The following is a 24,012-nucleotide window of genomic DNA, read 5'->3' as shown; positions in this document are numbered from 1 at the left end:
AAAGTGGTTTATTAATTGGGGTGGATGGTAGTCCACTGCAAGTAATAAAGTAACAGATCTGTTAAGTCCAGGCAAAGGTTTCAGTAATTTAAACCTTAGCTCATTCCCTGGTAGTTGTTGCCCAGAGCAGACACACCTAAATTAACAGAAATTTGTAAAACATTTAGCAGTATCAAAACAGTTAAAAAGTCAAAAATAAAATGCAATTAAAATCCCACTACAATTTATAACAGGCACCTGCAAAGCCTTGTTGACCTACTGGCTTTGTCAATGCTTTTTGCTGAGAAAAAAAGGCACAATGACACAACCTCCTGGTCAAGCATTACCATGCATGTGAACACCCAAGAAATGACAGAGGCATATTTTTCTTTCTTTATTTATTTACCAATCACAGGTGGCAGACGGTAGGCATAAGAAATAATGTTATTGTTAAAAAGTGTTTTTTGCAATGCTTATCAGCCCAATAACAAAGTTAAAAGGATTGTGGGTATCAGGAAACAGCGGAAGGTGTGAATGAAGCAACAGGGGGAGGGGGTCAACAAAGGCAAGCAAAATCGCTTTTTGAACTACAGAGCAGCCTGAATCACATGGTAGATGACTGGCCTTCCACAAAATGAAAACATTAAGAAGAACAGTTGCAGTCCTTCTTATGTTCTTCTACAGGTCAATAAAGTGTTCTGGGAAGGGTACCTTAGAGTGCAATATTTATGGTTGGAACTAGCCAGTGGGTGTGGCTGACTCCTGGCTCCTCCCTAACCAATGGAGTAAAAGTTCCCAGGAGCAACGTTATCCACTTTGTCAGCAGTTCATGTATGGTCTACTGCAAACAATCCCACAGCACACCTTACTCCTAGAATCCAATATTAGGAAACTTTTTTGTACAGAGCCTCTGTGCCCACCCAGAGGTTTCCAGCGGCAACTGTGAAGTCCCCTCCTCCGTGCTCACTCAACACCGGTTCTGGGGGTAGGTCCTGTCTCACTGGCTTTAGAGCCAGCCTTGCTTGGGGAACAAATGTTTACCTTCTATAGGGCTAACCTTACATTTACTGGTCAAAGGGCAGGCCCTTTACAAGTTAATGAAGTTCCTTGGTCCACCTGAACTGGTCTCCATGCAAGAGGAAGCAATACAGCTCTGCAGAATGTGAGTACCTGTGATGTGCTTCAAGCTTGAATTACAAACAGTAACTATGTTTTCTCTTCAAAGGGATGTGCATCTTTGATGTGCCCTCTGTCCAAAGACTTTTGTAATGAACTATGAATAGCTATTCCCTTTCTGGGATTAGTCTCACAGTGCTCAATCAATTGGTTAATTAAAAATGTTGTCGAATTTTCTCAAAGTTAATTTCATATGGTAATAGGCACTCAAGTGTATTTTCTTTAAAAACATATTCCAAATGATTATTGGCAAGTACAAATTGTGAGTAGTTTGTAATAAGGATCACTTCAGCATTCAGTGATCCACATGGATTGTGTGAGAAGGTGGCCTGATATGCAGTGCTCACTATTCTAGTGAACACTATGTATCAGTCCAGCAACCCTTATTGATGATTGGTTGTAAGTCAACCTTATAGACCAGCTATCCTAGTAGCATGGATACGAGCAGTCTAAGGCTAAAGACTCGAGAGGGCGTGTTAAGCCAGCTGTTTACCACACATATACCCCTTGAATACCAAGTGAAAGGACACCACACAAGTGTTATGAAAATAAACAAGATATTTATTAAGAATCACAACAGCCCTGTACTCTTTATGAGGACAGGGTACTAAGCACAAAACAAAACTCTTACGAAAATACTTAAGTTAGCACAGTATATACAAATGCCCGAGGGGCACGGAAAACCATATACTTTGAAAGTGGAATGCGAAATTACTAGCAGGTAAGTACAGTACTAATAGGCTTAGGAATCGCTAGAACTTGACTATAGAACCTTCAGATTACTTATAGGAGGCCTAGGGGACTCGGGTGCAGAGTGTGCACTCTCACGCGTGATGCGGGACAAAGTCTATGGTAGCTAGTAATTGCAAAGTTAGTGTTCTCGGGCGAACCCGACCTGGTAGGGAGAAAACGAAAGTGGATCCTGACCCTTGGATAGTGAGGCTATGCTGGGGCACCGAAATGCCGAAGTTACCTAGCCCAGGGGCTGCAGCTGCATAGGTCTCAAAAGACGTCGGGAATCCTCGTTGACGGACCAGGAGCCTGGAAGAAAGAAGTTGCTGGCAGGCGACCAGTGAAAAAAGTTCGATGGATCCAAGCCTGGATCGAAGGAAGATGACACCTGAAAGCAGAGGGGACCAAGTTCGAGACTACTAGCCAGTAGTCAGTGGGCACCAGGAGGGCACCGGATGGTAGCCACCTCGACTAGGTGAGTGGGTGACGCTGTGCTCGCAGATCTCACGGACCAGGAGGCGTTGTCGGCGACCAGGATGGAGGAGCGAGCTGTCCCACGATGGATGAAGCTGTCGGCGTCGCTGGACCCAGGATTGGGCAACAAAGCCTTGGCAAATTCAAGCCCACGCGGTGGACTCAAAATGGCGTCTGGAGTGGACCAGGAGGGTCCGGGGTGCCTCTCTTGAAGAAGGAAGCAAGGGCCAGTCTGGAGCAACCAAACCAGCAGCAGTGATGTCGTCGGGCGTCGTGAAGAAGGCCACAAGCCAGCCGGCTAGTAGCCACACAGCGCGGTGAGCACGCAAAAGCAGAAGGGCCCCACGCAGATCGTGGAGATGCTGGAGGGCTGATCTTCGGTGCTGGAGCTGCTCAGGGTTGGGGCTTCTCGGATCCCGAAGCACTCACCAGTGGAGCACACGGTGGGCTTGCTGCAAAGAAGTCGTGCAGTCTTGGCGATCGTCGGTCCCTCGAGGTCTCGTCGCACTCACGGTTCTCAGCTTTGCTGTAGAGGTGAGTAGAGGTCAGAGGTGCCAGGCAAGCCGGGTCTCGTCGAGCTGGGTCGTCGGATTTGTGAAGAAGGACTTGCAGCAGACCGCAGTGTTCTTAGGATGGTGCCCGCTTGATGCAGGGTGACTACTCCTTAGCCACAAGGGAGAATCTTGAAGAAGGAAATCTTGATGCCTTTCGCAGAAAGTCGGGTCTTGATTCCAAAGATGATCTAATTTGAACAGGGGGCCCGCTCCCATCTTTATACTAAAAAAGGGGGCTGACCCGGTGACTAGGTCCTGCCTATGGGTGGGACTAGGAGGGGGGTGGTTACACCCCTCTGCCATGCCGGACTTTCCCCAGGCCAGGGGCTGGTGTGCCCCTGGAACTGGTTCTGACCGGCCTATGCGTAGTGAGCACCGGGGTGCCACTCAGCAGTCACCTTCCTGAAAAGCCCTGCCTACCCAGGATACACAAAACCATGTCTGGGACGGTGCTAGCACCGCTCCTGACAGGAAACCCTTTGTCCAGGCTCCCCTCGCTGGAAGGACTCCCAGCTGCAGGGGGTCAGACTCGTGTCTGTGGTGGCAGCATCCATTTTGTGGAGCTGAGGCTTCGTTTAACTTTAACCGGGGTTCACAGTTACATACATGTCGTGTCCCTCTAGAAGGGTGGAATGCTAACCCCGTCGCCAGAATTGGCGAGGGGTTAGTATTCCAATTCGTATGACACCTTACTCGACATGTTTTGATAAAGCAATACCAAAGTTAGCATTTAACCGCGAGGTTTATAATGCACTTAAGAGTATATGGTATGCGATATCATGGAACAGCTATTAGGACTTGGTTCCGCAAGCTGCAGACAGGCTCAGCTCATGCCAGAGCACCATCTCACACGATTCCAAGGACTCTGCCTTCAGGATTGTCAAGGCCTGCCATAGGAGTGACTGATAGGAATCTGTGTGTCCATTTTAGGGGTAGGTATAGGTATACTACACCTACAGCAAAGGGTGATTACACGACTTTGCCCCAGCTGTCATGCAGCCAGTTGTGTCAAATTTAGGAGGCCAGCCAGGGGTGGCATAATACATGCTGCAGCCCCTGGCAGCCCTGGGTACACCTATGCCCTGAGTTACAGGGTCTGATAAGGTGGCCCAGTACCAATTGGTAAATGCACCTAGGGTACATGTTGTAATTTAGAGAGAGAACAGCCAGGCTGTGGGTCTGATTGGCAGGCCCACAGCCAGAGAAAGTCGTAAACCAGTGAAACAAAAGCAAAAAATCTGGGTGATCATAGGATTGCAGACCCTACTCTCCTACATGACCCCCCCCAAACTTTGGGACAATAAGCTAACCTTGACCAGGTGAGTCTTCTTGTTCTAAGTGGAAATATCTGGAGAGCCCATCGGCATTGCCATGATCAGTACCAGGTCTATGTTCCACTGTAAAGTCCATCCCCTGTAGGGAAATGGACCACCTAAGCAGTTTGGGGTTTTCACCCTTCATCTGATTTAGCCACAAGAGGGGCTTATGGTCGGTCTGAATCTTGAAGTGAGTGCCAAACAAGTATGGCCTCAGCTTCTTCAGGGCCCAAACCACAGCAAAGGCCTCCCTCTCAATAGCTGACCAATTCTTCTCTCTGGGGGTCAGCCTTCTGCTTATAAAAGCAATGGGCTGGTCTTGACCATCAAAATTCAGCTGAGATAGAACAGCTCCCACACCCAACTCAGAAGCATCTGTTTGGACAATGAATGGTTTGGAGTAGTCTGGACTCTTAAGGATAGGTGCTGTGCACATGGCCTGCTTTAGGTCATCGAATGCTTTTTGACAGCCTGCTGTCCACTGAACCTTTTTTGGCATTTTCTTACTTGTCAGCTCATTTAATGGAGTCACAATTGATCCATATTTCCTGACAAACTTTCTGTAGTAACCAGTCAGGCCCAAGAAAGCTCGAACCTGAGTCTGGGTGGTTGGAGGAGCCCAGTCCCTGATTGACTGTATTTTGCTCTCCAGTGGCTGAACCTGGCCTCCACCTACAAGGTGGCCCAGGTACACAACCTGTGTCTGCCCTATCTGGCACTTGGTGGCCTTGATAGTGAGGCCTGCTGCTTGCAGAGCCTCTAACACTTTCCTCAGGTGGACCAGGTGATCCTCCCAGGTGGAGCTAAAGACAGCAATATCATCTAGATATGCTGCACAGAAGTCATCCAGCCCAGTGAGGACTTGATTCACCAACCTTTGGAAGGTGGCAGGTGCATTTTTCAGACCAAAGGGCATTACCACAAATTGATCATGCCCACCAGGGGTTGAAAATGCTGTCTTGGGCTTGGCATCCTCAGCTAACCTGATTTGCCAATACCCAGCTGTCAGGTCAAATGTACTTAAGTAGTTGGCAGAAGCCAATCTATCTATAAGTTCATCTGCCCTTGGTATTGGGTGGGCATCAGTCTTAGTGACTGCATTGAGACCCCTGTAGTCTACGCAGAACCTCATCTCTCTCTTACCATCCTGGGTGTGAGGTTTTGGCACTAGAACTACTGGACTAGCCCAAGGGCTATCTGAGGGTTCAATGACTCCCAACTCCAACATTTTCTGCACTTCAGTTGTTATGCAGTCTCTAACATGATCAGGCTGCCTGTAGATTTTACTCTTAACTGGCAGGCTGTCACCAGTGTCAACCTCATGGGTACACCAATTGGTCTGACTGGGTGTCGAGAAAACATATGTCTGAAAGACTGAAGAACCTGTTTACAGTCTTTCTGTTGATGCTCAGAGAGGCTGCCACAAAAGACAACACCATCTACTGACCCATCATCAGGATTCTGAGTGAGCAGGTCTGGGAGAGGGTCACTCTCTTCCTCCTGTCCCTCATCTATGGCCATGAGCAAGCTCATGTCCTTCCTGTCGACATATGCTTTGAGCAGGTTGACATGGAGCACCCTGTGGGGGCTCCTGGGAGTTCCAAGGTCCACCAGGTAGGTGACCTCTCCCTTTTGCTCAAGAATTGTGTGGGGCCCAGACCATTTGTCTTTGAGTGCTGCTGGGGCCACTGGCTCCAACACCCACACCTTCTGTCCAGGCTGATAAACAGTCAGGACAGCCTTTTGGTCATGCCAAGCTTTTTGAAGTTCTTGACTGGCCTTAAGGTTTTCAGATGCCTTCTCCATATACTCAGCCATCCTGGAGCGGAGACCAAGTACATAGTCCACTATGCTGGTTGCAGGCTTTTTGAGAGGTCTCTCCCATCCTTCCTTCACCAAACACAGGGGGCCTCTCACAGGATGCCCATACAAAAGTTCAAAAGGGCTGTAACCAACCCCCTTTTGTGGGACCTCTCTGTAAGCAAACAGAAGGCAGGGAATCAGGACATCCCATCTACGCCTGAGCTTTTCAGGTAGTCCATGAATCATCCCTTTTAGGGTCCTGTTGAACCTTTCAACAAGCCCATTGCATTGTGGATGATAGGGTGTAGTGAATTTGTAGTTGACACCACACTCCTTCCACATAGCAGTTAAGTAGCTTGACATGAAGTTTGCACCTCTGTCAGAGACAACCTCCTTAGGGAAGCCCACTCTGGAGAACACTCCAACTAGGGCCCTTGCCACTACAGGTGCTGTAGTGGTCCTAAGTGGAATAGCTTCAGGATACCTGGTGGCATGATCCACTACCACCAGTATAAACTTGTGCCCTGATGCTGTCTGGGGTTCCATTGGACCAACAGTGTCAATCCCCACTCTTTCAAAGGGCACCCCCACCACAGGCATTGGTATAAGGGGGGCCTTTGTTGTGCCACCTGACTTACCACTGGCTTGGCAAGTGACACAGGAGCGACAAAACTCCTTGGTATTCTCATTCATGTGAGGCCAGTGAAAGTGTGAGACAAGCCTGTCCCAAGTCTTTGTCTGGCCTAAGTGACCTGCTAAGGGAATCTCATGGGCCAAGGTAAGGAGGAAACCTCTCTGAGACAAGGGTACAACCAGCCTCCTGGTCATGCCAGGCTTGGGGTCTCTTGACTCAGTGTACAGGAGTCCATCTTCCCAGTATACCTTGTGGGGATCTATGACAGAATTTCGACCTACACAAATATCGGCGTAATTATATCGATAGCAAAAATATCGACGCCCTATGTACAACATGGTAAGTACCAAAATATCGAAAATTTAATATCGATGTAAAAAATATCGTTGTTAAATATATCGATTTTTTTTTATTTAAAATAACTTTAAAAAAACTGTAAATAATACATAATAATTACTTAAACATATTTAAATATATGTAATAATTGTTAAAAAAATAATAATACATATTTAATAATAAATAAAAAAATCATATATAATATATAATTACTTAACAATAATTACTATTCCCACTCCAGTGGGTGCAACAGTAGGGAAAACTGACCCTGAACACTAAAAATACCCCTTTACCCAAAAACTGAAAACTGACCCTGAACCCTAAAAATACCCCTTTACCCAAAAACTGAAAACTGACCCTGAACCCTAAAAATACCCCTTTACCCAAAAACTGAAAACTGACCCTGAACCCTAAAAATACCCCTTTACCCAAAATTAATTAATATTACAAATAAATTACTTCCCACCCTATTCCCCTATAAACCCACAACCCGCTCCAGTAGTAAAACATATAATTTAGTTAAAAATACACATAAATTATCAATTAATTAATCAATTAATCAATTAAAATAAATCATTGCCAATTAATATTTAATTGCAAAATAAATTAATAATTGAAAAATAATTATTTAATTACAAATAAATTACTTCCCACCCTATTCCCCTATAAACCCACAACCCGCTGTGGTAGTAAAACATAATGTAGTTAAAAATATACATAAATTATCAATTAATTAATCAATTAATCAATTTAAATAAATAATTGCCAATTAATATTTAATTGCAAAATAAATTAATCATTGAAAAATTAATTTTTTAATTACAAATAAATTACTTCCCACCCTATTCCACTATAAACCCACAACCCGCTGTGGTAGTAAAACATATTATTTACTCTAATATGTTTTTATAATTTAAAAATATATAAAACACATATTATAACAACTAATTTAAATACTTAACTTATATTTCTAACACATATTAGTAAATCGAAATTACTTACATCGATATATATGCTATCGATATTAGTAATTTCGATATTACTTACCTTAGGGTCGATATTCTGGCCATCGATATTCTGGACATCGATATTCTGTCCCATCGATATTAGCAACTCGATATAAGTGTAGGTCGAAATTAAAAACTCGATATTTTGACTGTTTACCACCTTGTGGGTACCTGTGGCGTTCCCAGCAGCCTCAGCAGCAGCCTGCTGTCTGAGGGGTTCAAGAGAAGGGCAGCCTAACTGGTCCTTCCCCAGGTCTTCCCTTGAGGGTCCCCCTGAACCCAAGAATTCAACTTGATCAAGTTCAAACTCTCTGGGCTCAGTTTCCCTCAATTCCTGTAGGTCAGCCTCCTCTGAGACTTGATCCTCAACCTGGGGCAAGGGGGAAGGCACAGCCTTAACCCTACTGCTCTTCTTCTTGGGAGGTGTCTGGTCCATTGTTCCAGGATCCAGTACCTGTTCAGTGGGGCATTTCCTGACCTGTGACCTGGTCACAGCAAACACATGTGCTGGCAAGCCTAACATTTCCATGTGAGTCCTCTGCTCCACTTCTGACCATTGTGATGACTCCAAATCATTGCCCAACAAACAATCCACTGGGAGGTCTGAACTAACTACAACCTTCTTTTGGCCAGTGACATTGCTTGCATTGGTCACCAGGAATTCTGTACCTGGCATGATCTGTCCAGGGTCCACAAAGTTAGGTGTCACCATGGTGACACTGGCACAAGTGTCCCTATAGGCCTGAGCCAATTTTCCATTAATGAAAGGTGTCTGTCTGTATTTGCCCAAAGTATTGGGACTTATATCAGGGGACATATCCACATCCCCTGTACAAACAAGGACAGCCTGAGTGAGTGTACCAACTAAGTTGTCACACCCCTCAGAACCCAGGGTTAACCCTACTAAACCCTTGGGAGGTGCACTACCACTGCTGACTGTACTAGGGGGCACAGGTGCCTTAGGGGCTGCAGTGGCAGGAGTCTGCCCTCCTCCTTTCTTGGTGCACTCACTAAACCAGTGAGTTTTACTTTTGCAGTATTGGCACCACCTTTTAGATTGGCCTTCTTGGTTTTTCTTCTTCTGGGGAGCCTGACCCCCACCCTCTTTGGGTTGTTGGGGACCTGTCGAAGACTTCTTGTCATTTTGTTCCCCCTTAGAATCTTTACCCTTCTGGTCTGCTTTCTTCTGACCACCTTGATTCTGGCCCTGGTTCTGTTTAACTCTTGTTCTGACCCATCTGTCTGCCTTCTTTCCCAATTCTTGGGGAGAGGTCAGATCTGAGTCAACAAGATGCTGATGCAACAACTGGTTCTGACAATTGTTTAAAATTTGTTCTCTCATGATCAAATTGTACAATCCTGTATAATCAGTAACCTTACTGCCCAGCAACCAGCCCTCCAAAGCCTTAGTGGCACAATCTACAAAGTCAGACCAATCTTGAGACTGAGTTTTCTGGGTATCCCTGAACAGCAACCTGTACTGCTCAGTGGTTAGGCCAAACCCATCAATCAGTGTATTTTTCAAGACTTGGTAATTGTTAGCATCCTCCACTCTAGTAGTGAGGAGCTTGTCTCTACCTTTTCCTTCAAAGGAGAGCCACAAGATAGCTGCCCACTGACTCTGGGGAACACCCTGCACAGTGCAGGCCCTCTCCAAAGCAGTAATCCATTTGTGGATGTCATCCCCTTGTTTAAAGGGGGGCACTATCTTACCCAGGTGTTTTGTATCAAAACTCCTTTCCCTATTGCTAGGTACTATGCTGCCACCAGTGGGGACTACCCCACTTAACTGTTGCTCTCTAGCAAAGGCAAGCCTCTCTTTGGCCAGGGCAAGTTCTTCCCTTTCAATCCTCAGATTGGCTGCCCTTTCTTTAGCTTCATACACTCTCCTCTGAGGGGAAGTCATCCCTCTTTGAGAAGAGTTGTGAGAGCCATTGGCTTGAAGGGATCTGCCAGAGCCTCTTGATAGAGATCTGGCTCGTCCATTCCCAATGTTAAGCTGACCTGAGAGTGGCCCCAGGGGTCCCCCAGTACCACTGTCATGTCTGCTTAAGTTGGACCTGGTTAGTCTGCTGACTTCTACCTGTCCCTTGTCTGCCTCATCCCCAGAGGGATCCTCATCCTCCTCCCCCTCTTCATTCTCAGCTGAGAGGTGGATTAGGTCAGGGTCTCCTCTGGTTCCCTCAAGGGGAGGCATACCTCCATCTAGATTAGAAGAGCTAAGAAGTTTCTCAGCTTTTCTGGCATCATAAGTCTCTAAGAGACCAATCAGAAAGGAAGTTGTGGGGTTAGACCCCTGCTTAATCTTCCTAGAGGTACACACTTGTCGTAACTCATGGAAGCTAAGCACAGTATATCTGGAAGGGAGGACCTGTGGAGGGTCCACTGACACAAGGGGAGACTCAGAGTTTCCTCCTTTGTCTGACATACTGTTTCTAGTGTGGTGTAAGTGATGCACCTACCTACACTATGTGTTTGCCTACTGATCCCTTGCTAAGAGTTGCAGCCAAGGTGTGCTAAGCCTTGAGGAGCTGCAGCAGCTGGTTCAGTAGAACTCAGAGTATTCTAAGCTTAGTAATATGTACTAACAGTACTTATGTGATCTTTCAACAAGATATTCTTAGGATACGTGTGGTAAAACAACAGCAAGCTCAAATCCCAACCGCTGCTCACCAATGTGAGAAGGTGGCCTGATATGCAGTGCTCACTATTCTAGTGAACACTATGTATCAGTCCAGCAACCCTTATTGATGATTGGTTGTAAGTCAACCTTATAGACCAGCTATCCTAGTAGCATGGATACGAGCAGTCTAAGGCTAAAGACTCGAGAGGGCGTGTTAAGCCAGCTGTTTACCACACATATACCCCTTGAATACCAAGTGAAAGGACACCACACAAGTGTTATGAAAATAAACAAGATATTTATTAAGAATCACAACAGCCCTGTACTCTTTATGAGGACAGGGTACTAAGCACAAAACAAAACTCTTACGAAAATACTTAAGTTAGCACAGTATATACAAATGCCCGAGGGGCACGGAAAACCATATACTCTGAAAGTGGAATGCGAAATTACTAGCAGGTAAGTACAGTACTAATAGGCTTAGGAATCGCTAGGACTTGACTATAGAACCTTCAGATTACTTATAGGAGGCCTAGGGGACTCGGGTGCAGAGTGTGCACTCTCACGCGTGATGCGGGACAAAGTCTATGGTAGCTAGTAATTGCAAAGTTAGTGTTCTCGGGCGAACCCGACCTGGTAGGGAGAAAACGAAAGTGGATCCTGACCCTTGGATAGTGAGGCTATGCTGGGGCACCGAAATGCCGAAGTTACCTAGCCCAGGGGCTGCAGCTGCATAGGTCTCAAAAGACGTCGGGAATCCTCGTTGACGGACCAGGAGCCTGGAAGAAAGAAGTTGCTGGCAGGCGACCAGTGAAGAAAGTTCGATGGATCCAAGCCTGGATCGAAGGAAGATGACACCTGAAAGCAGAGGGGACCAAGTTCGAGACTACTAGCCAGTAGTCAGTGGGCACAAGGAGGGCACCGGATGGTAGCCACCTCGACTAGGTGAGTGGGTGACGCTGTGCTCGCAGATCTCACGGACCAGGAGGCGTTGTCGGCGACCAGGATGGAGGAGCGAGCTGTCCCACGATGGATGAAGCTGTCGGCTTCGCTGGACCCAGGATTGGGCAACAAAGCCTTGGCAAATTCAAGCCCACGCGGTGGACTCAAAATGGCGTCTGGAGTGGACCAGGAGGGTCCGGGGTGCCTCTCTTGAAGAAGGAAGCAAGGGCCAGTCTGGAGCAACCAGACCAGCAGCAGTGATGCCGTCGGGCGTCGTGAAGAAGGCCACAAGCCAGCCGGCTAGTAGCCACACAGCGCGGTGAGCACGCAAAAGCAGAAGGGCCCCACGCAGATCGTGGAGATGCTGGAGGGCTGATCTTCGGTGCTGGAGCTGCTCAGGGTTGGGGCTTCTCGGACCCCGAAGCACTCACCAGTGGAGCACACGGTGGGCTTGTTGCAAAGAAGTCGTGCAGTCTTGGCGATCGTCGGTCCCTCGAGGTCTCGTCGCACTCACGGTTCTCAGCTTTGCTGTAGAGGTGAGTAGAGGTCAGAGGTGCCAGGGAAGCCGGGTCTCGTCGAGCTGGGTCGTCGGATTCGTGAAGAAGGACTTGCAGCAGACCGCAGTGTTCTTAGGATGGTGCCCGCTTGATGCAGGGTGACTACTCCTTAGCCACAAGGGAGAATCTTGAAGAAGGAAATCTTGATGCCTTTCGCAGAAAGTCGGGTCTTGATTCCAAAGATGATCTAATTTGAACAGGGGGCCCGCTCCCATCTTTATACTAAAAAAGGGGGCTGACCCGGTGACTAGGTCCTGCCTATGGGTGGGACTAGGAGGGGGGTGGTTACACCCCTTTGCCATGCCGGACTTTCCCCAGGCCAGGGGCTGGTGTGCCCCTGGAACTGGTTCTGACCGGCCTATGCGTAGTGAGCACCGGGGTGCCACTCAGCAGTCACCTTCCTGAAAAGCCCTGCCTACCCAGGATACACAAAACCATGTCTGGGACGGTGCTAGCACCGCCCCTGACAGGAAACCCTTTGTCTAGGCTCCCCTCGCTGGAAGGACTCCCAGCTGCAGGGGGTCAGACTCGTGTCTGTGGTGGCAGCATCCATTTTGAGGAGCTGAGGCTTCGTTTAACTTTAACCGGGGTTCACAGTTACATACATGTCGTGTCCCTCTAGAAGGGTGGAATGCTAACCCCGTCGCCAGAATTGGCGAGGGGTTAGTATTCCAATTCGTATGACACCTTACTCGACATGTTTTGATAAAGCAATACCAAAGTTAGCATTTAACCGCGAGGATTATAATGCACTTAAGAGTATATGGTATGCGATATCATGGAACAGCTATTAGGACTTGGTTCCGCAAGCTGCAGACAGGCTCAGCTCATGCCAGAGCACCATCTCACACGATTCCAAGGACTCTGCCTTCAGGATTGTCAAGGCCTGCCATAGGAGTGACTGATAGGAATCTGTGTGTCCATTTTAGGGTTAGGTATAGGTATACTACACCTACAGCAAAGGGTGATTACACGACTTTGCCCCAGCTGTCATGCAGCCAGTTGTGTCAAATTTAGGAGGCCAGCCAGGGGTGGCATAATACATGCTGCAGCCCCTGGCAGCCCTGGGTACACCTATGCCCTGAGTTACAGGGTCTGATAAGGTGGCCCAGTACCAATTGGTAAATGCACCTAGGGTACATGTTGTAATTTAGAGAGAGAACAGCCAGGCTGTGGGTCTGATTGGCAGGCCCACAGCCAGAGAAAGTCGTAAACCAGTGAAACAAAAGCAAAAAATCTGGGTGATCATAGGATTGCAGACCCTACTCTCCTACAGATTGCAAACAAATTGAGACATACACCATATTCTAATCAGGATCATTGTTCTTCTGCACCAGTACTTATTTTAGTCTTACCGAGAGCTTCCAATCAGATTAAAGTTGCCCATCGTTTACTATGTGTTGGCTTTTTTTCACTCATTTGCTTACTTCTTATTCTATGGCTTTGCTTGTCCATCAAGTGTTTCTCTCATCCCCGAATCATAGCTTTACCATCCTATGATTTGGCTGACTTGTATCTCTCCGCTGCTCAGTTTCAGTGTACTACTTTTTTATTTTTGTTTAATCACTCAATGAGAGGGTGGATGTTTTCCAGCTATCTCTGGAATGTTTCTCCCTCGCCAAACTCACCCCTTCCCGACACTTTGTGCTACTTCCCCACTTGTGTGCTTCTTCTCATCCCTCTCCATTATTTTCCCCTAGCCTGCCCATTTCCCACTGCTTCCCCCCTCCACTCCTCTCTCGCCCCCAACACCATGGTCTTGCTTTTCTTGAAAAAAATGTTATCACTATTTTTTTGTTTATTTGGTTTTAGGTACGACCTGGCAACAAATTGGTGATAGCTCCTCCACCTTTAAAAAAGTACTTTTGCACTGCTTCTCTTTTATTTTTCTTCATTAACCAATCCATCCAGGACCGGTTAATAAATAAATGGCACCTGCATTACATCATAGGCGTATTCCTATATAATGATGCATGTGTGCTGTGGCTGTGTCATTAATTCTTTTTTCTGCCATGCTTCACATCCTTTTCCTGGTGCTCTACAGCATTTCTAAATGGCATTGGCAAAGCCAAAAGGTCCCAAAAGGAGATCTATTCACTTGGTCAGAACTTGTTAGTTCTGGTGTTAGTCCAAATCTTTGCTTTTTACTGAAATTATTTGTATAATATAAATTCCTACCAGCAGGGAGTAGCCAGAAAATTAAAATACCCCCCACTTTGAACCAAAGCTCTTATTGCACCAAGCAAGCAAAGCAAGTCATTGCGACTCTCCCCATAACAGTTCTCTTGTTTCTTCCATTCAAGCATCTATCCATTCAGCCTTTAATTCTTCCATCCATCTGCTGATATTCACTATTTCACATTTACATTCTGTCATTCACTCATTCTTTCATCCATATTTCAGTCTTTCACCATTCCGTCCATCTATCTGCTCATCCATGTCCAAACCTATCTATCAAACCCATCAATTCATCCATCCTTCCACCTATCTATCCCTCGATCCCCCTTTCACTCATCCATCCATCCTTTTACTCACCCATCCACCCAAAAGAAAATGAGAAATCACCCAACTGTGCGATTGGTTACAACCAGATAAGTGGCGTTCCTAGAGATTTTAGGAACATTTAGCAAAATTCGTCCCCATTCTTCTTTCATAATATCTGTCTGTAAAGTATCTCGGTATAGATGTTCTCAAATTGTTCAGTGTAATAACATTTAATGTTTACTTGTGTTTTCATTTTTCATGTATTCTCCATCTATTTATTACTGATGCTTATATTACTCTATGTTTAACATGTATATAGGTGACTGCATCAATATAAATCTTTTATCATCTCATAACTATTTAAAAAGAAAAACAAATAAATTCACTTTAAATAAATCAACACTTGAAAGTCAAAGTTTTTTTAAATACATCTTAAATCTACATATAATACCTTCCTCATACATATATTCTTTCCACACCCTTATGTATCTTTATATTTATTACTGTGATTCTAATTCAGCATCTCCAATGCACTACCCTATATCTCACCCTATACCTCTCGCAATATATTCTCTACCTCCACTCTGACTCATCTCTAACCTCAATCTCTCCTATGCACTACACTATTTCTCACCCTATACCTCTCTCAACATATCCAAGTCAAGTCAAAAGTGCTTTATTCGAGTTATTACTCATAAAAGCATATTATACACAAGAATTTTAAAAACAAATTAAATTTACAATCCAGCACATTGACGCAACACTATAGGTTACATATAAAAATTCATTCGGTTAAAAGAAGAATTAAAACATTTGATAAAAATACTTTTCAAGATGAGAAACGCTGGAGTTTAAAAGCAATTATACAAATGCAAAAAAAAAAAACAATTATCAAGACAGAGAATAGTTGGTTAACTAGCAGTCTCTATCTTGATACATGGTCCTTGATAAATAAAAAGCAGTAATGTCAAATTCATGAGGGCCAATTTGTCACACAGAGAATAGTTATTTAACTAGCAGTCTCTGTCTAAATTGTCGGGCAGAGAATAGTTATTTAACTAGCAGTCCCTGCCTGAGCATCCATGCCCAACCCAGATATTTTGCTGTAGCTATCAGGATCCAAGAAACTTGAGTCGTACAAATAATTCGCATAGCTACTGAACTACTTGATGTCCCAAAGTTCCTGCACATAGGAGCTAACCATACTCGTCTTGGAATAGCATATGATCCGCATGAAAACAGAAAGTGACCCAGAGACTCATCCCCCAACCCACAAGCTGGGCAGGTGCTATTTCCACCTGAACCCCATTTAGCTGTCAATATTTTTATAGGAAGTGCACCAGCTCTCAGTTGGAATAGGAGCTTCCTGTCACCTGGTTTGGAGATGGTATCCCAATATGGTTCCAAGACTGGATACATTTTGGCCTCAAGAAAATGCGAAGACATGGACCCAGAGCTTGAAGCATTTAAAGTTTTAGTAGCAATCCATTCCCAAAAAATATCTTTTAAGACACGCTTAGAAGGGAAAGATGTCCCAGCAGGGTCCTGCCATAAAGAACTCAACCCTAGCTCAAACAATATAGATTTCAATAATTTAAGCCAGCTTATCTTGTGAAAGCCATCAGCTTTGATCACATCCACAAAACCAGCGGCATAATGTGAGAGCTCAGGAGTGGTCCAGAGTCTGCGCCAATACAAGATCGGGCGTAATCTGGCCAAGTCCTTGATTTGTTTCCTTCCTAGATCGTATCGGAGAGGCAACAGCGGAGTACTTTTAGGTGTACCGGTAAGAGTTCTTAAAAATTTATTTTCAGAGGCTTGCAGAGATGTAAGATTTTCAAAGCCCCACATTTCAGCGCCGTAAAGTGCAGACCCAATAGCCTTTGCTTCATATACCAATAAGGCTGGTTTAACAGGTTTGGTTAGCGATTTCCTGTGTTCAGAATTAATTGTGCCAGCTATTTGTTTGTGTCGCAAAATAGCGATATTTATATGCTGGCTCCACCTGTGATCATCAGTTATTTGGATACCTAGGTATGTGAATGATTTAACTAACTCTAAGGGCCCGCCACTCATCATAATTTTGGACTTAAAGCTACGCTGCGGCTTGAAGCTCATTAGTTTAGTTTTCATAGTATTCACCTCCAGTCCATGTTCCCCACAAAAGTTCTCAAAAATTGTCAGAGCACGCTGTAGTCCACTAGGGGTTTTTGATAAAATTAGCGTGTCATCCGCAAACATTAATATGGGGATTCTTAGTCCTGCAAGAGAAGGAGCATCAACATTCGCAGTTACCAATCGAGAAACTACCCCGTTTATGAACAATGTAAATAGAGTAGGAGCCATTGAGCACCCTTGCCTGACCCCTTTTTCAACACGGAAATCAGGAGTGACCATCCCGTGACCGCCCCACTGAATTTTTGCATAGTTAGACTCGTGGAGGCGCAGTATCAGGGTTAGTAACTCATCGGAAACCCCCAAGCTATGCAAGACCTGCCACAGTTTTGCACGTGGGACCAGGTCGAATGCAGCCCGCAAGTCGACAAATGCCGCGTACAGGCTACACCCCCCCAGAACCACGGTTTTCCACTGTAATAATTGGAAGCGGAACACTTGATCGATCGTGCTTGTTGCCCTTCTAAAACCTGCTTGGAATGGAGATAGAATATTAAAATCCTCAGCCCAGTCGAGAAGCCTATTGACCACCACGCGACCCACGATTTTTTGCACAGTGTCAATAAGGCTAATAGGCCTATAGTTACAGGGCTGAGCTCGGTCCCCCTTCTTATACACGGGGATAATAACTGCACCCCTCCATGAATCAGGGACATCTGCTCCTTGAGCAATTGAGTTTATAAGCAAATGTATATATTTGCACCAGCGTTCACTATCATTTAAGAATATATCAGCGGGTACTCCATCTTGTCCTGGAGCTCGCCCGCGTTTTACTGTACAGATTACAGACATAATCTCTTTATAGTTAAAATTGTCATCTTCAAAAAACTTCATAGCCGTACTGTCGTCAACTGAGACCCGGGTATTAAGAGTATATTGCGAACTAAAGAATTTAACCCATGCCTCCTGTGAGACGTTATTACTTGGTGACTCTTCAGCTCTCTCAGAACCCCATTTTACAATATTCCAGAATACTCTGGAATCCTTCCTGTCACTGGCCATTTTCAGTTTGCACCAGTGTTGCTCGTCCCAATCCTTCTTAGCTTTAGCAATGCATACTTTATATTCTTTCCTGGCTAGAGAAACAGACACACAGTCTCGCTTCTTGATTGCCCGGCCAAGGTCGAGTCTTGCCTTCCTACAATCAGAGTTATACCATCTAGCATCTTTTCTGGTAATAACCCCCTTATGTTTATCAGGTCTTAGAAAGTGCGCCTTGATCTTACCAAAGAGGGTATCATGTATTTTGACCACTTCACCCAGATCCTTAGGAGAGGCATTAGCCAGTTCCATAGCTAGAATGGCTTGATCAGTTTCACTGTTAATAATATCAATAGCCTGCTGATTTCTCGCTACAGTGTCCCAACGTAGCCTACGCATATTATTCTCGGGGATAATGGGCGGAGGGACGAATTCATTCATGCAGCTAGAGTTTGATTCAGCAGGCCACCATTTGTGAGTCACACTTAGGGGGTTATGGTCACTCTCAGATCTTATGATGACTTCCATATCACAAAGGGCAGGCCACAGATGCAAACTGCAGATCACATAGTCAATTCGACTTTTGTGCCTCCCATTGTCAAAAGTTGGCGAGCCAATTCTGTCCCCAGCTGTTCTCCCGTTCATTGCTCTCAAGCCTTTTTCAAGACACAGTGCATTAATAGCTATAATGTCCTCTGTCCAACGGGAGACTGGTTTCAGTTGTAGTTCAGGGATGCCCCAGAAGGAATCCTCATCAGCACCAGTGAAAGCATCTCCCACAACCAATGGCTCAAACGTCCTATTAAGGTCTCCTGCTATAACGATGTTATTTTTAACGGAGTGCTCCTCGATGAGATCGGCCAAGGTTAGTAATGTTTCAGATCGACCTTTGGAACTCCTAATATAAATATTGTAAATATCAAGTGACCCTGTTCTGTCATTAGAAATCCTAATAAGCTGGATATCATTGTGTCCAGTAGCTATATTTTTAACTGAGAAATTTAGTGCTTGTCGAATCCAGATAGTAAGCCCCCCCATAGGTCTACCTTTCGGACCCTTGACAGCTGACACATAAAAATTCAAATAGCTTAATACAAAGACAGGGTCGCAAGCCCAAGTCTCCTGGAATATACAAATATCAAATTGGGTAACAAAGCCAAGCCAGTCCCCACAATCAAGCTTGGATGTCAGACCAGCTATATTCCAGCAGAGTAGGTTAGCAACTCCAGACAAACGACCCTGGCGTAATCCAGGAAAAGAGTTTAGTACACAAGCCTCACCCTCTGGTTGGACAACCAAGTTATTCAACAAATCATTGGTAAGGCAATTAACATTCTGGGTAGATAAGCTATCCGAATTTTGATCCCCATTAGCTAGTGGTACTTGACTTAGATTTATAGAGAGTCAATCACAGACATCAAGATTGGAAAGGGCTGAAAATCTATTCTCTAGATTTAGACCCCTCTCTGGTTGCTTCACTTCCCTCCGCCCTTTTGTTGGGACAACGTTCCACTTAGTTTTTAGCATTGTTTTATTAGAGACCCTCCCACTACACTGATAGAAAAAGTCTAAAGTGAGTGGAATGATTTCAGTCGATCTCCGCTGCGGAGGTAGAAGGTTGGGTAGAATATTGGCCAAAACCTCTGGGTCAGAAAAATGTAGGATGACGCAGTCACCCAGAAACTTCTTTGTACTATTGCCTATCCACCTCACCCTTCTAGCCTTTACTATTTCGTCAGCCAATTGGTGCCTACCCCTAGGAGTTATTACCATGTTATTTGTTAACCAATAAAGTGCTTTAGACAGTAGGGATGAGATAGATTCTTCCTGACCAGGCTGCAAAAGAGGAACATTGGATAAAACCAAGACCAATGGAGAGGCCTCAACTATCAACTCTACCGAGCCATTTACAGATTCTGGGGCGGAGGATGCATCTGAAGGAACATCTTTATTCTCTGCACTATCTAAAATGGATATCAAGGGAGCCACCGAAGGAACTGGTAGTGAGGAAGCCCCACCACCCACCAAAGAAGAAGAGGCCTTACTGGACTCAACCCTACTAGAAACAGCATCTGGTAGTTTGCCTACTTCAGATAAGGTTTGATTCAGTAAACCCCCAAGGCGATTCACTTCCTTAGTGAGTTTATCAATTCTGCCTAACAGCGGATTAACAATGTCCTTTATCTTAGTGTCTATCATACTCAGTAAGTTCTTAAATTGACCACTAGTAAGAGACATAGAAACATCATCCAGAGTGACATCTTCTTCCCTTGCAGATTTGCTAGGGGGCGATGCAATCTTTTTGCGGCTTGATCTGAGCCCAAATCGTTTCGGCTGTGGCTGTGGCTTTTTAGCCCCTCTGGTGGATCGTGGAGCGGGCACCGGAGTGGGGGCTTTGTCCTCGGGTAGTTGTTGTTCAGTCTCCATCTCACTCTCGCTGTCTAACTCAATCAGAACCGACCGGTTCATTACAGCGATATCAGCTTGGTCAGATTCACTTACAGGTGGACAGCAGGAGGTAGGTTGCTCCGTGGACTCGGCAAAAGCTGAAGCCGGCGAAGTTGGTGAACTCGAGGCAGACGGTGAACTCAGGCCAAGCGAAGATCTCCTGTCACTATTAATTTTGGCAACTACCTGAAAGATATAGTTGTCCATAGTGTTTTTTGCAGGGGATAACTTTTTGCCGGGCATATTTCACTAACAGACAATGCTTTTCAAAAGCACGGGGTAAACAGGTGCTCCAAGAGGCAACAATTCAATAAATAACCCCCAGCTATAACACAGGCTCACCTCCTTAAATCAGGTTTTCTAGCAGAGTAACGGGCCCAACCCAACCTTGTCCAGCCTCGGACGGCCTCAGACGGCCCGCCCTTTGTCCGGGCTTCGTCCGGGCGTCCCGCTCGCGTCCCGCGACGCGGAGGGAGCAGCGTTTTTCTAGCGCCTCAGGGCGCGATGACCCCGCTGGAGTGGATCCGGGTCGCTGGGCAGGCTGGGAGTTGTAGTCTCCCTCCGCTCGGCGGCCGCTAAGGTAACAACAGCGGCGGCGGGAGGGAGACCAGGCACAGCAAAGCAGGAAGAGAGGTCAAGTCAGGAACGACCAGCAGCGAAGAAGTCTCCTCTCGAAGGACAGAACACCCGCTCCACCGAGGGAGCAGCGTTTTTCTAGCGCCTCAGGGCGCGATGACCCCGCTGGAGTGGATCCGGGTCGCTGGGCAGGCTGGGAGTTGTAGTCTCCCTCCGCTCGGCGGCCGCTAAGGTAACAACAGCGGCGGCGGGAGGGAGACCAGGCACAGCAAAGCAGGAAGAGAGGTCAAGTCAGGAACGACCAGCAGCGAAGAAGTCTCCTCTCGAAGGACAGAACACCCGCTCCACCGAGGGAGCAGCGTTTTTCTAGCGCCTCAGGGCGCGATGACCCCGCTGGAGTGGATCCGGGTCGCTGGGCAGGCTGGGAGTTGTAGTCTCCCTCCGCTCGGCGGCCGCTAAGGTAACAACAGCGGCGGCGGGAGGGAGACCAGGCACAGCAAAGCAGGAAGAGAGGTCAAGTCAGGAACGACCAGCAGCGAAGAAGTCTCCTCTCGAAGGACAGAACACCATTTATTACTGTGATTCTAATTCAGCATCTCCAATGCACTACCCTATATCTCACCCTATACCTCTCGCAATATATTCTCTACCTCCACTCTGACTCATCTCTAACCTCAATCTCTCCTATGCACTACACTATTTCTCACCCTATACCTCTCTCAACATATCCTCTAACTTCACTCTCTCACCCATCCTAAACCCCATTCTACTTCTACGATCCCTAAAATAACAGTTTTTAGACTCTTCCCTCCTTATTATTCAGATCTCCAAACAAGACTTTCTAAACACTTCGCTCTGATTTTTCTCCCCTCCACCTCCCTTTTACTCATCTCAAACCTCCTCCTACTGCTATGAGCTAAAGAAAATCCTTACCTCTTATATCCCTCAACTATCCTTTTCAATCCAAACAACTGACTAACATGTCCAATACTCAAATACATTTTCTAATTGCCTATACTAATTTCCCACTAATCCTGTTTAGATTCCCGAGTAGTGTTCTACCCTCCAAAAAGCGCTTCAACACCCCCATCAGGGGTAGCAAGTGCTATATAAATGAAAACCCTTCCCTCTTCTATCCCTCCATTATCCTTTTCAATCCAAATAACAGACTGACATGTCCCCCACTCAAATTAAGTTCATATTTCCCTCTACTAATTCACCACTAATCCTTTTTGGGTCCCGGACAAGCGGGCTACTTGTCTTAAAATCGCTTTTACGCCTGTTCAGGGGTAGTAAGCGCTATATAAATGCAATTAAAATTACAATAACAATCTGAATTATGAGTTGTGTGATAATATTCAGTCACTCAGTTTTCCACTGATAGATTTTAGCAACTCAAACTAAAACATCTTAATGGAAAAGGCCCATACAAGGCAAAAAACAGACGTTGGTGTGTTAAATGTCAATTCTGCATATAATACCTCATTTCCAAGTTAAAAACTTGTAAATGACCACCCGAAGATAATGGTATTTACAGGTTATGTTAAATTCCCCCACCTAGTCCGCTCAACTTGTAATCAAATCCATAGCCTTGGTTCTTATGATACCTTTTGCTGGACGATGGCATGCACCATTTTCTTCGTGAATCTTGGACCCAGTTTCATAATTACCAACAGTGCAACAGGTGCTATGCCACCAGAGCCCAGAGGTGTGAAGTGGCCTGTGTACCCCAAAAATTGCTGTCTTTTACTACAAAAGTGCGGGAAAAGAGTTTATTTTCTTTGATGAAGGCCAGTGCCACCCTTGTTTGCAACTGCCTGCCCATTGTTACAGAATGCCCTGTTCGTGGTACCCATTAAACCAATCTTTTGGAGCATGTCTGCCATGTCAGTTGTGGTGCCAGTGCTTAATTTGAACCAGTGGTTTCTTGATACTCTTCCCCAGCACTTAATTGTCAACACCGGCACTTATGATAGTCTGCCATATTGTGGCGCTGTTTGTTAAATTTAGAGATTAACAGAACAACAATATACATTAAAGCTACTGAGACCTGCCACCCAAGCCTTTCTTATAGCTTTGGGGCCTGAAATAGTTGGAAATGTCACACTTGTAGTAGTGTGATGATTAGTGGGTATGTAGGTACTGTTGTTGGCATTATTGGCAGGGGCAATGGGTGGTTCAAGCTGAGGTGGTCTCCTGACAAGGGCCCTGGTGCTGTCTGCTGTAACCAGCAAACGCTCTTCACAAGTCGTTGACTCAAGCAGGGGTGTGGTGAACTAACTGCCATACAAATAACTTTTTTATTAAAACTGCTTAGAATACATTATAATATTGATGGTTATATGGAAGACTTAATCAATCTTCAAAATACTGCAGAAACATGGTGTGATTACTGAATTGAAATATCATGTATCTTCGACATTATTTTACACTTCACAATGTTTTGTGGGGTCCATGCACAATTTAATGTCCTTTATGCTTCCTGTTTGTAATGATTTTTATTGATCAACAATAAAGTATTCTGCTTAGAATGGTGGTGAGCAGATTACAGTTCGGCACATATTATGCTGACAATAGTGCAGGAAAATTAATAATAATACTTTGTCTTCAGTTTGTGTAGATGGATTCAACAAGATCACAGTCCACTACGAAGCGTCATTAGCCGCGGAATTTAAAACCTACGAAACCCTTCCCATCCTCTGGAGCTCCAGCAACACCAGGACAAACATCAAGCAAGGCCTTGGCGATCTCACAAAAATGGAGAAGGAAAACATGAAAAAGCTAAACAAGATGACATTTCTGGATGTGGACAAGCTCAACAAAAAGGCAAGTCTTGGGACGAGGATCGATTCAAGCTCAACTACCTGAGCATGTAGCAATGTAATGGTGGGGGAAAAACTGATGGAAGCTGCAGGAGAAAGTAGGGTTTCAGTAGAAAAAAAGTAAAAGAAATAAGGGGCATATTAGCAAGAACCTCGTTAAAATTATCGCAGTTTTAGCGGAAACTGCCTCTAAAATGGCGATAATTTTAACGAGGTTCTTGCTAATAAACCCCTACATGTCCTTACTTATAATGGAAGATTTCGCCTGTGGAAGATAAAATATTTTTTAGACAAAAATGCTACACAATTACTTTTTTTTTTTTTACAGGAAATGAGCCCGTTGGGAATCCTGTGTAAATCACTTAACAATGTTGCCAAATTTGTTAGCCTTTG

At 45.3% G+C, this 24,012-nt stretch overlaps 1 protein-coding gene across 1 annotated transcript in view; it reads left to right on the top strand.

The window, feature by feature from the left end:
• LAMB4 (laminin subunit beta 4) overlaps positions 1–24,012 on the top strand; it is a 790,532-nt gene that overhangs the window by 651,437 nt on the left and 115,083 nt on the right. The window contains exon 29 of the mRNA XM_086967212.1: positions 23,409–23,623. Within this exon, the coding sequence (XP_086823338.1) occupies positions 23,409–23,623 (215 nt within the window). The remainder of the gene's footprint in view (positions 1–23,408; positions 23,624–24,012) is intronic.

This window comes from Lissotriton vulgaris, chromosome 1_1, assembly GCF_964263255.1.
Source record: "Lissotriton vulgaris chromosome 1_1, aLisVul1.2, whole genome shotgun sequence".
NCBI lineage: Eukaryota > Metazoa > Chordata > Amphibia > Caudata > Salamandridae > Lissotriton > Lissotriton vulgaris.
This window is presented reverse-complemented; position numbering and strand designations above follow the sequence as displayed.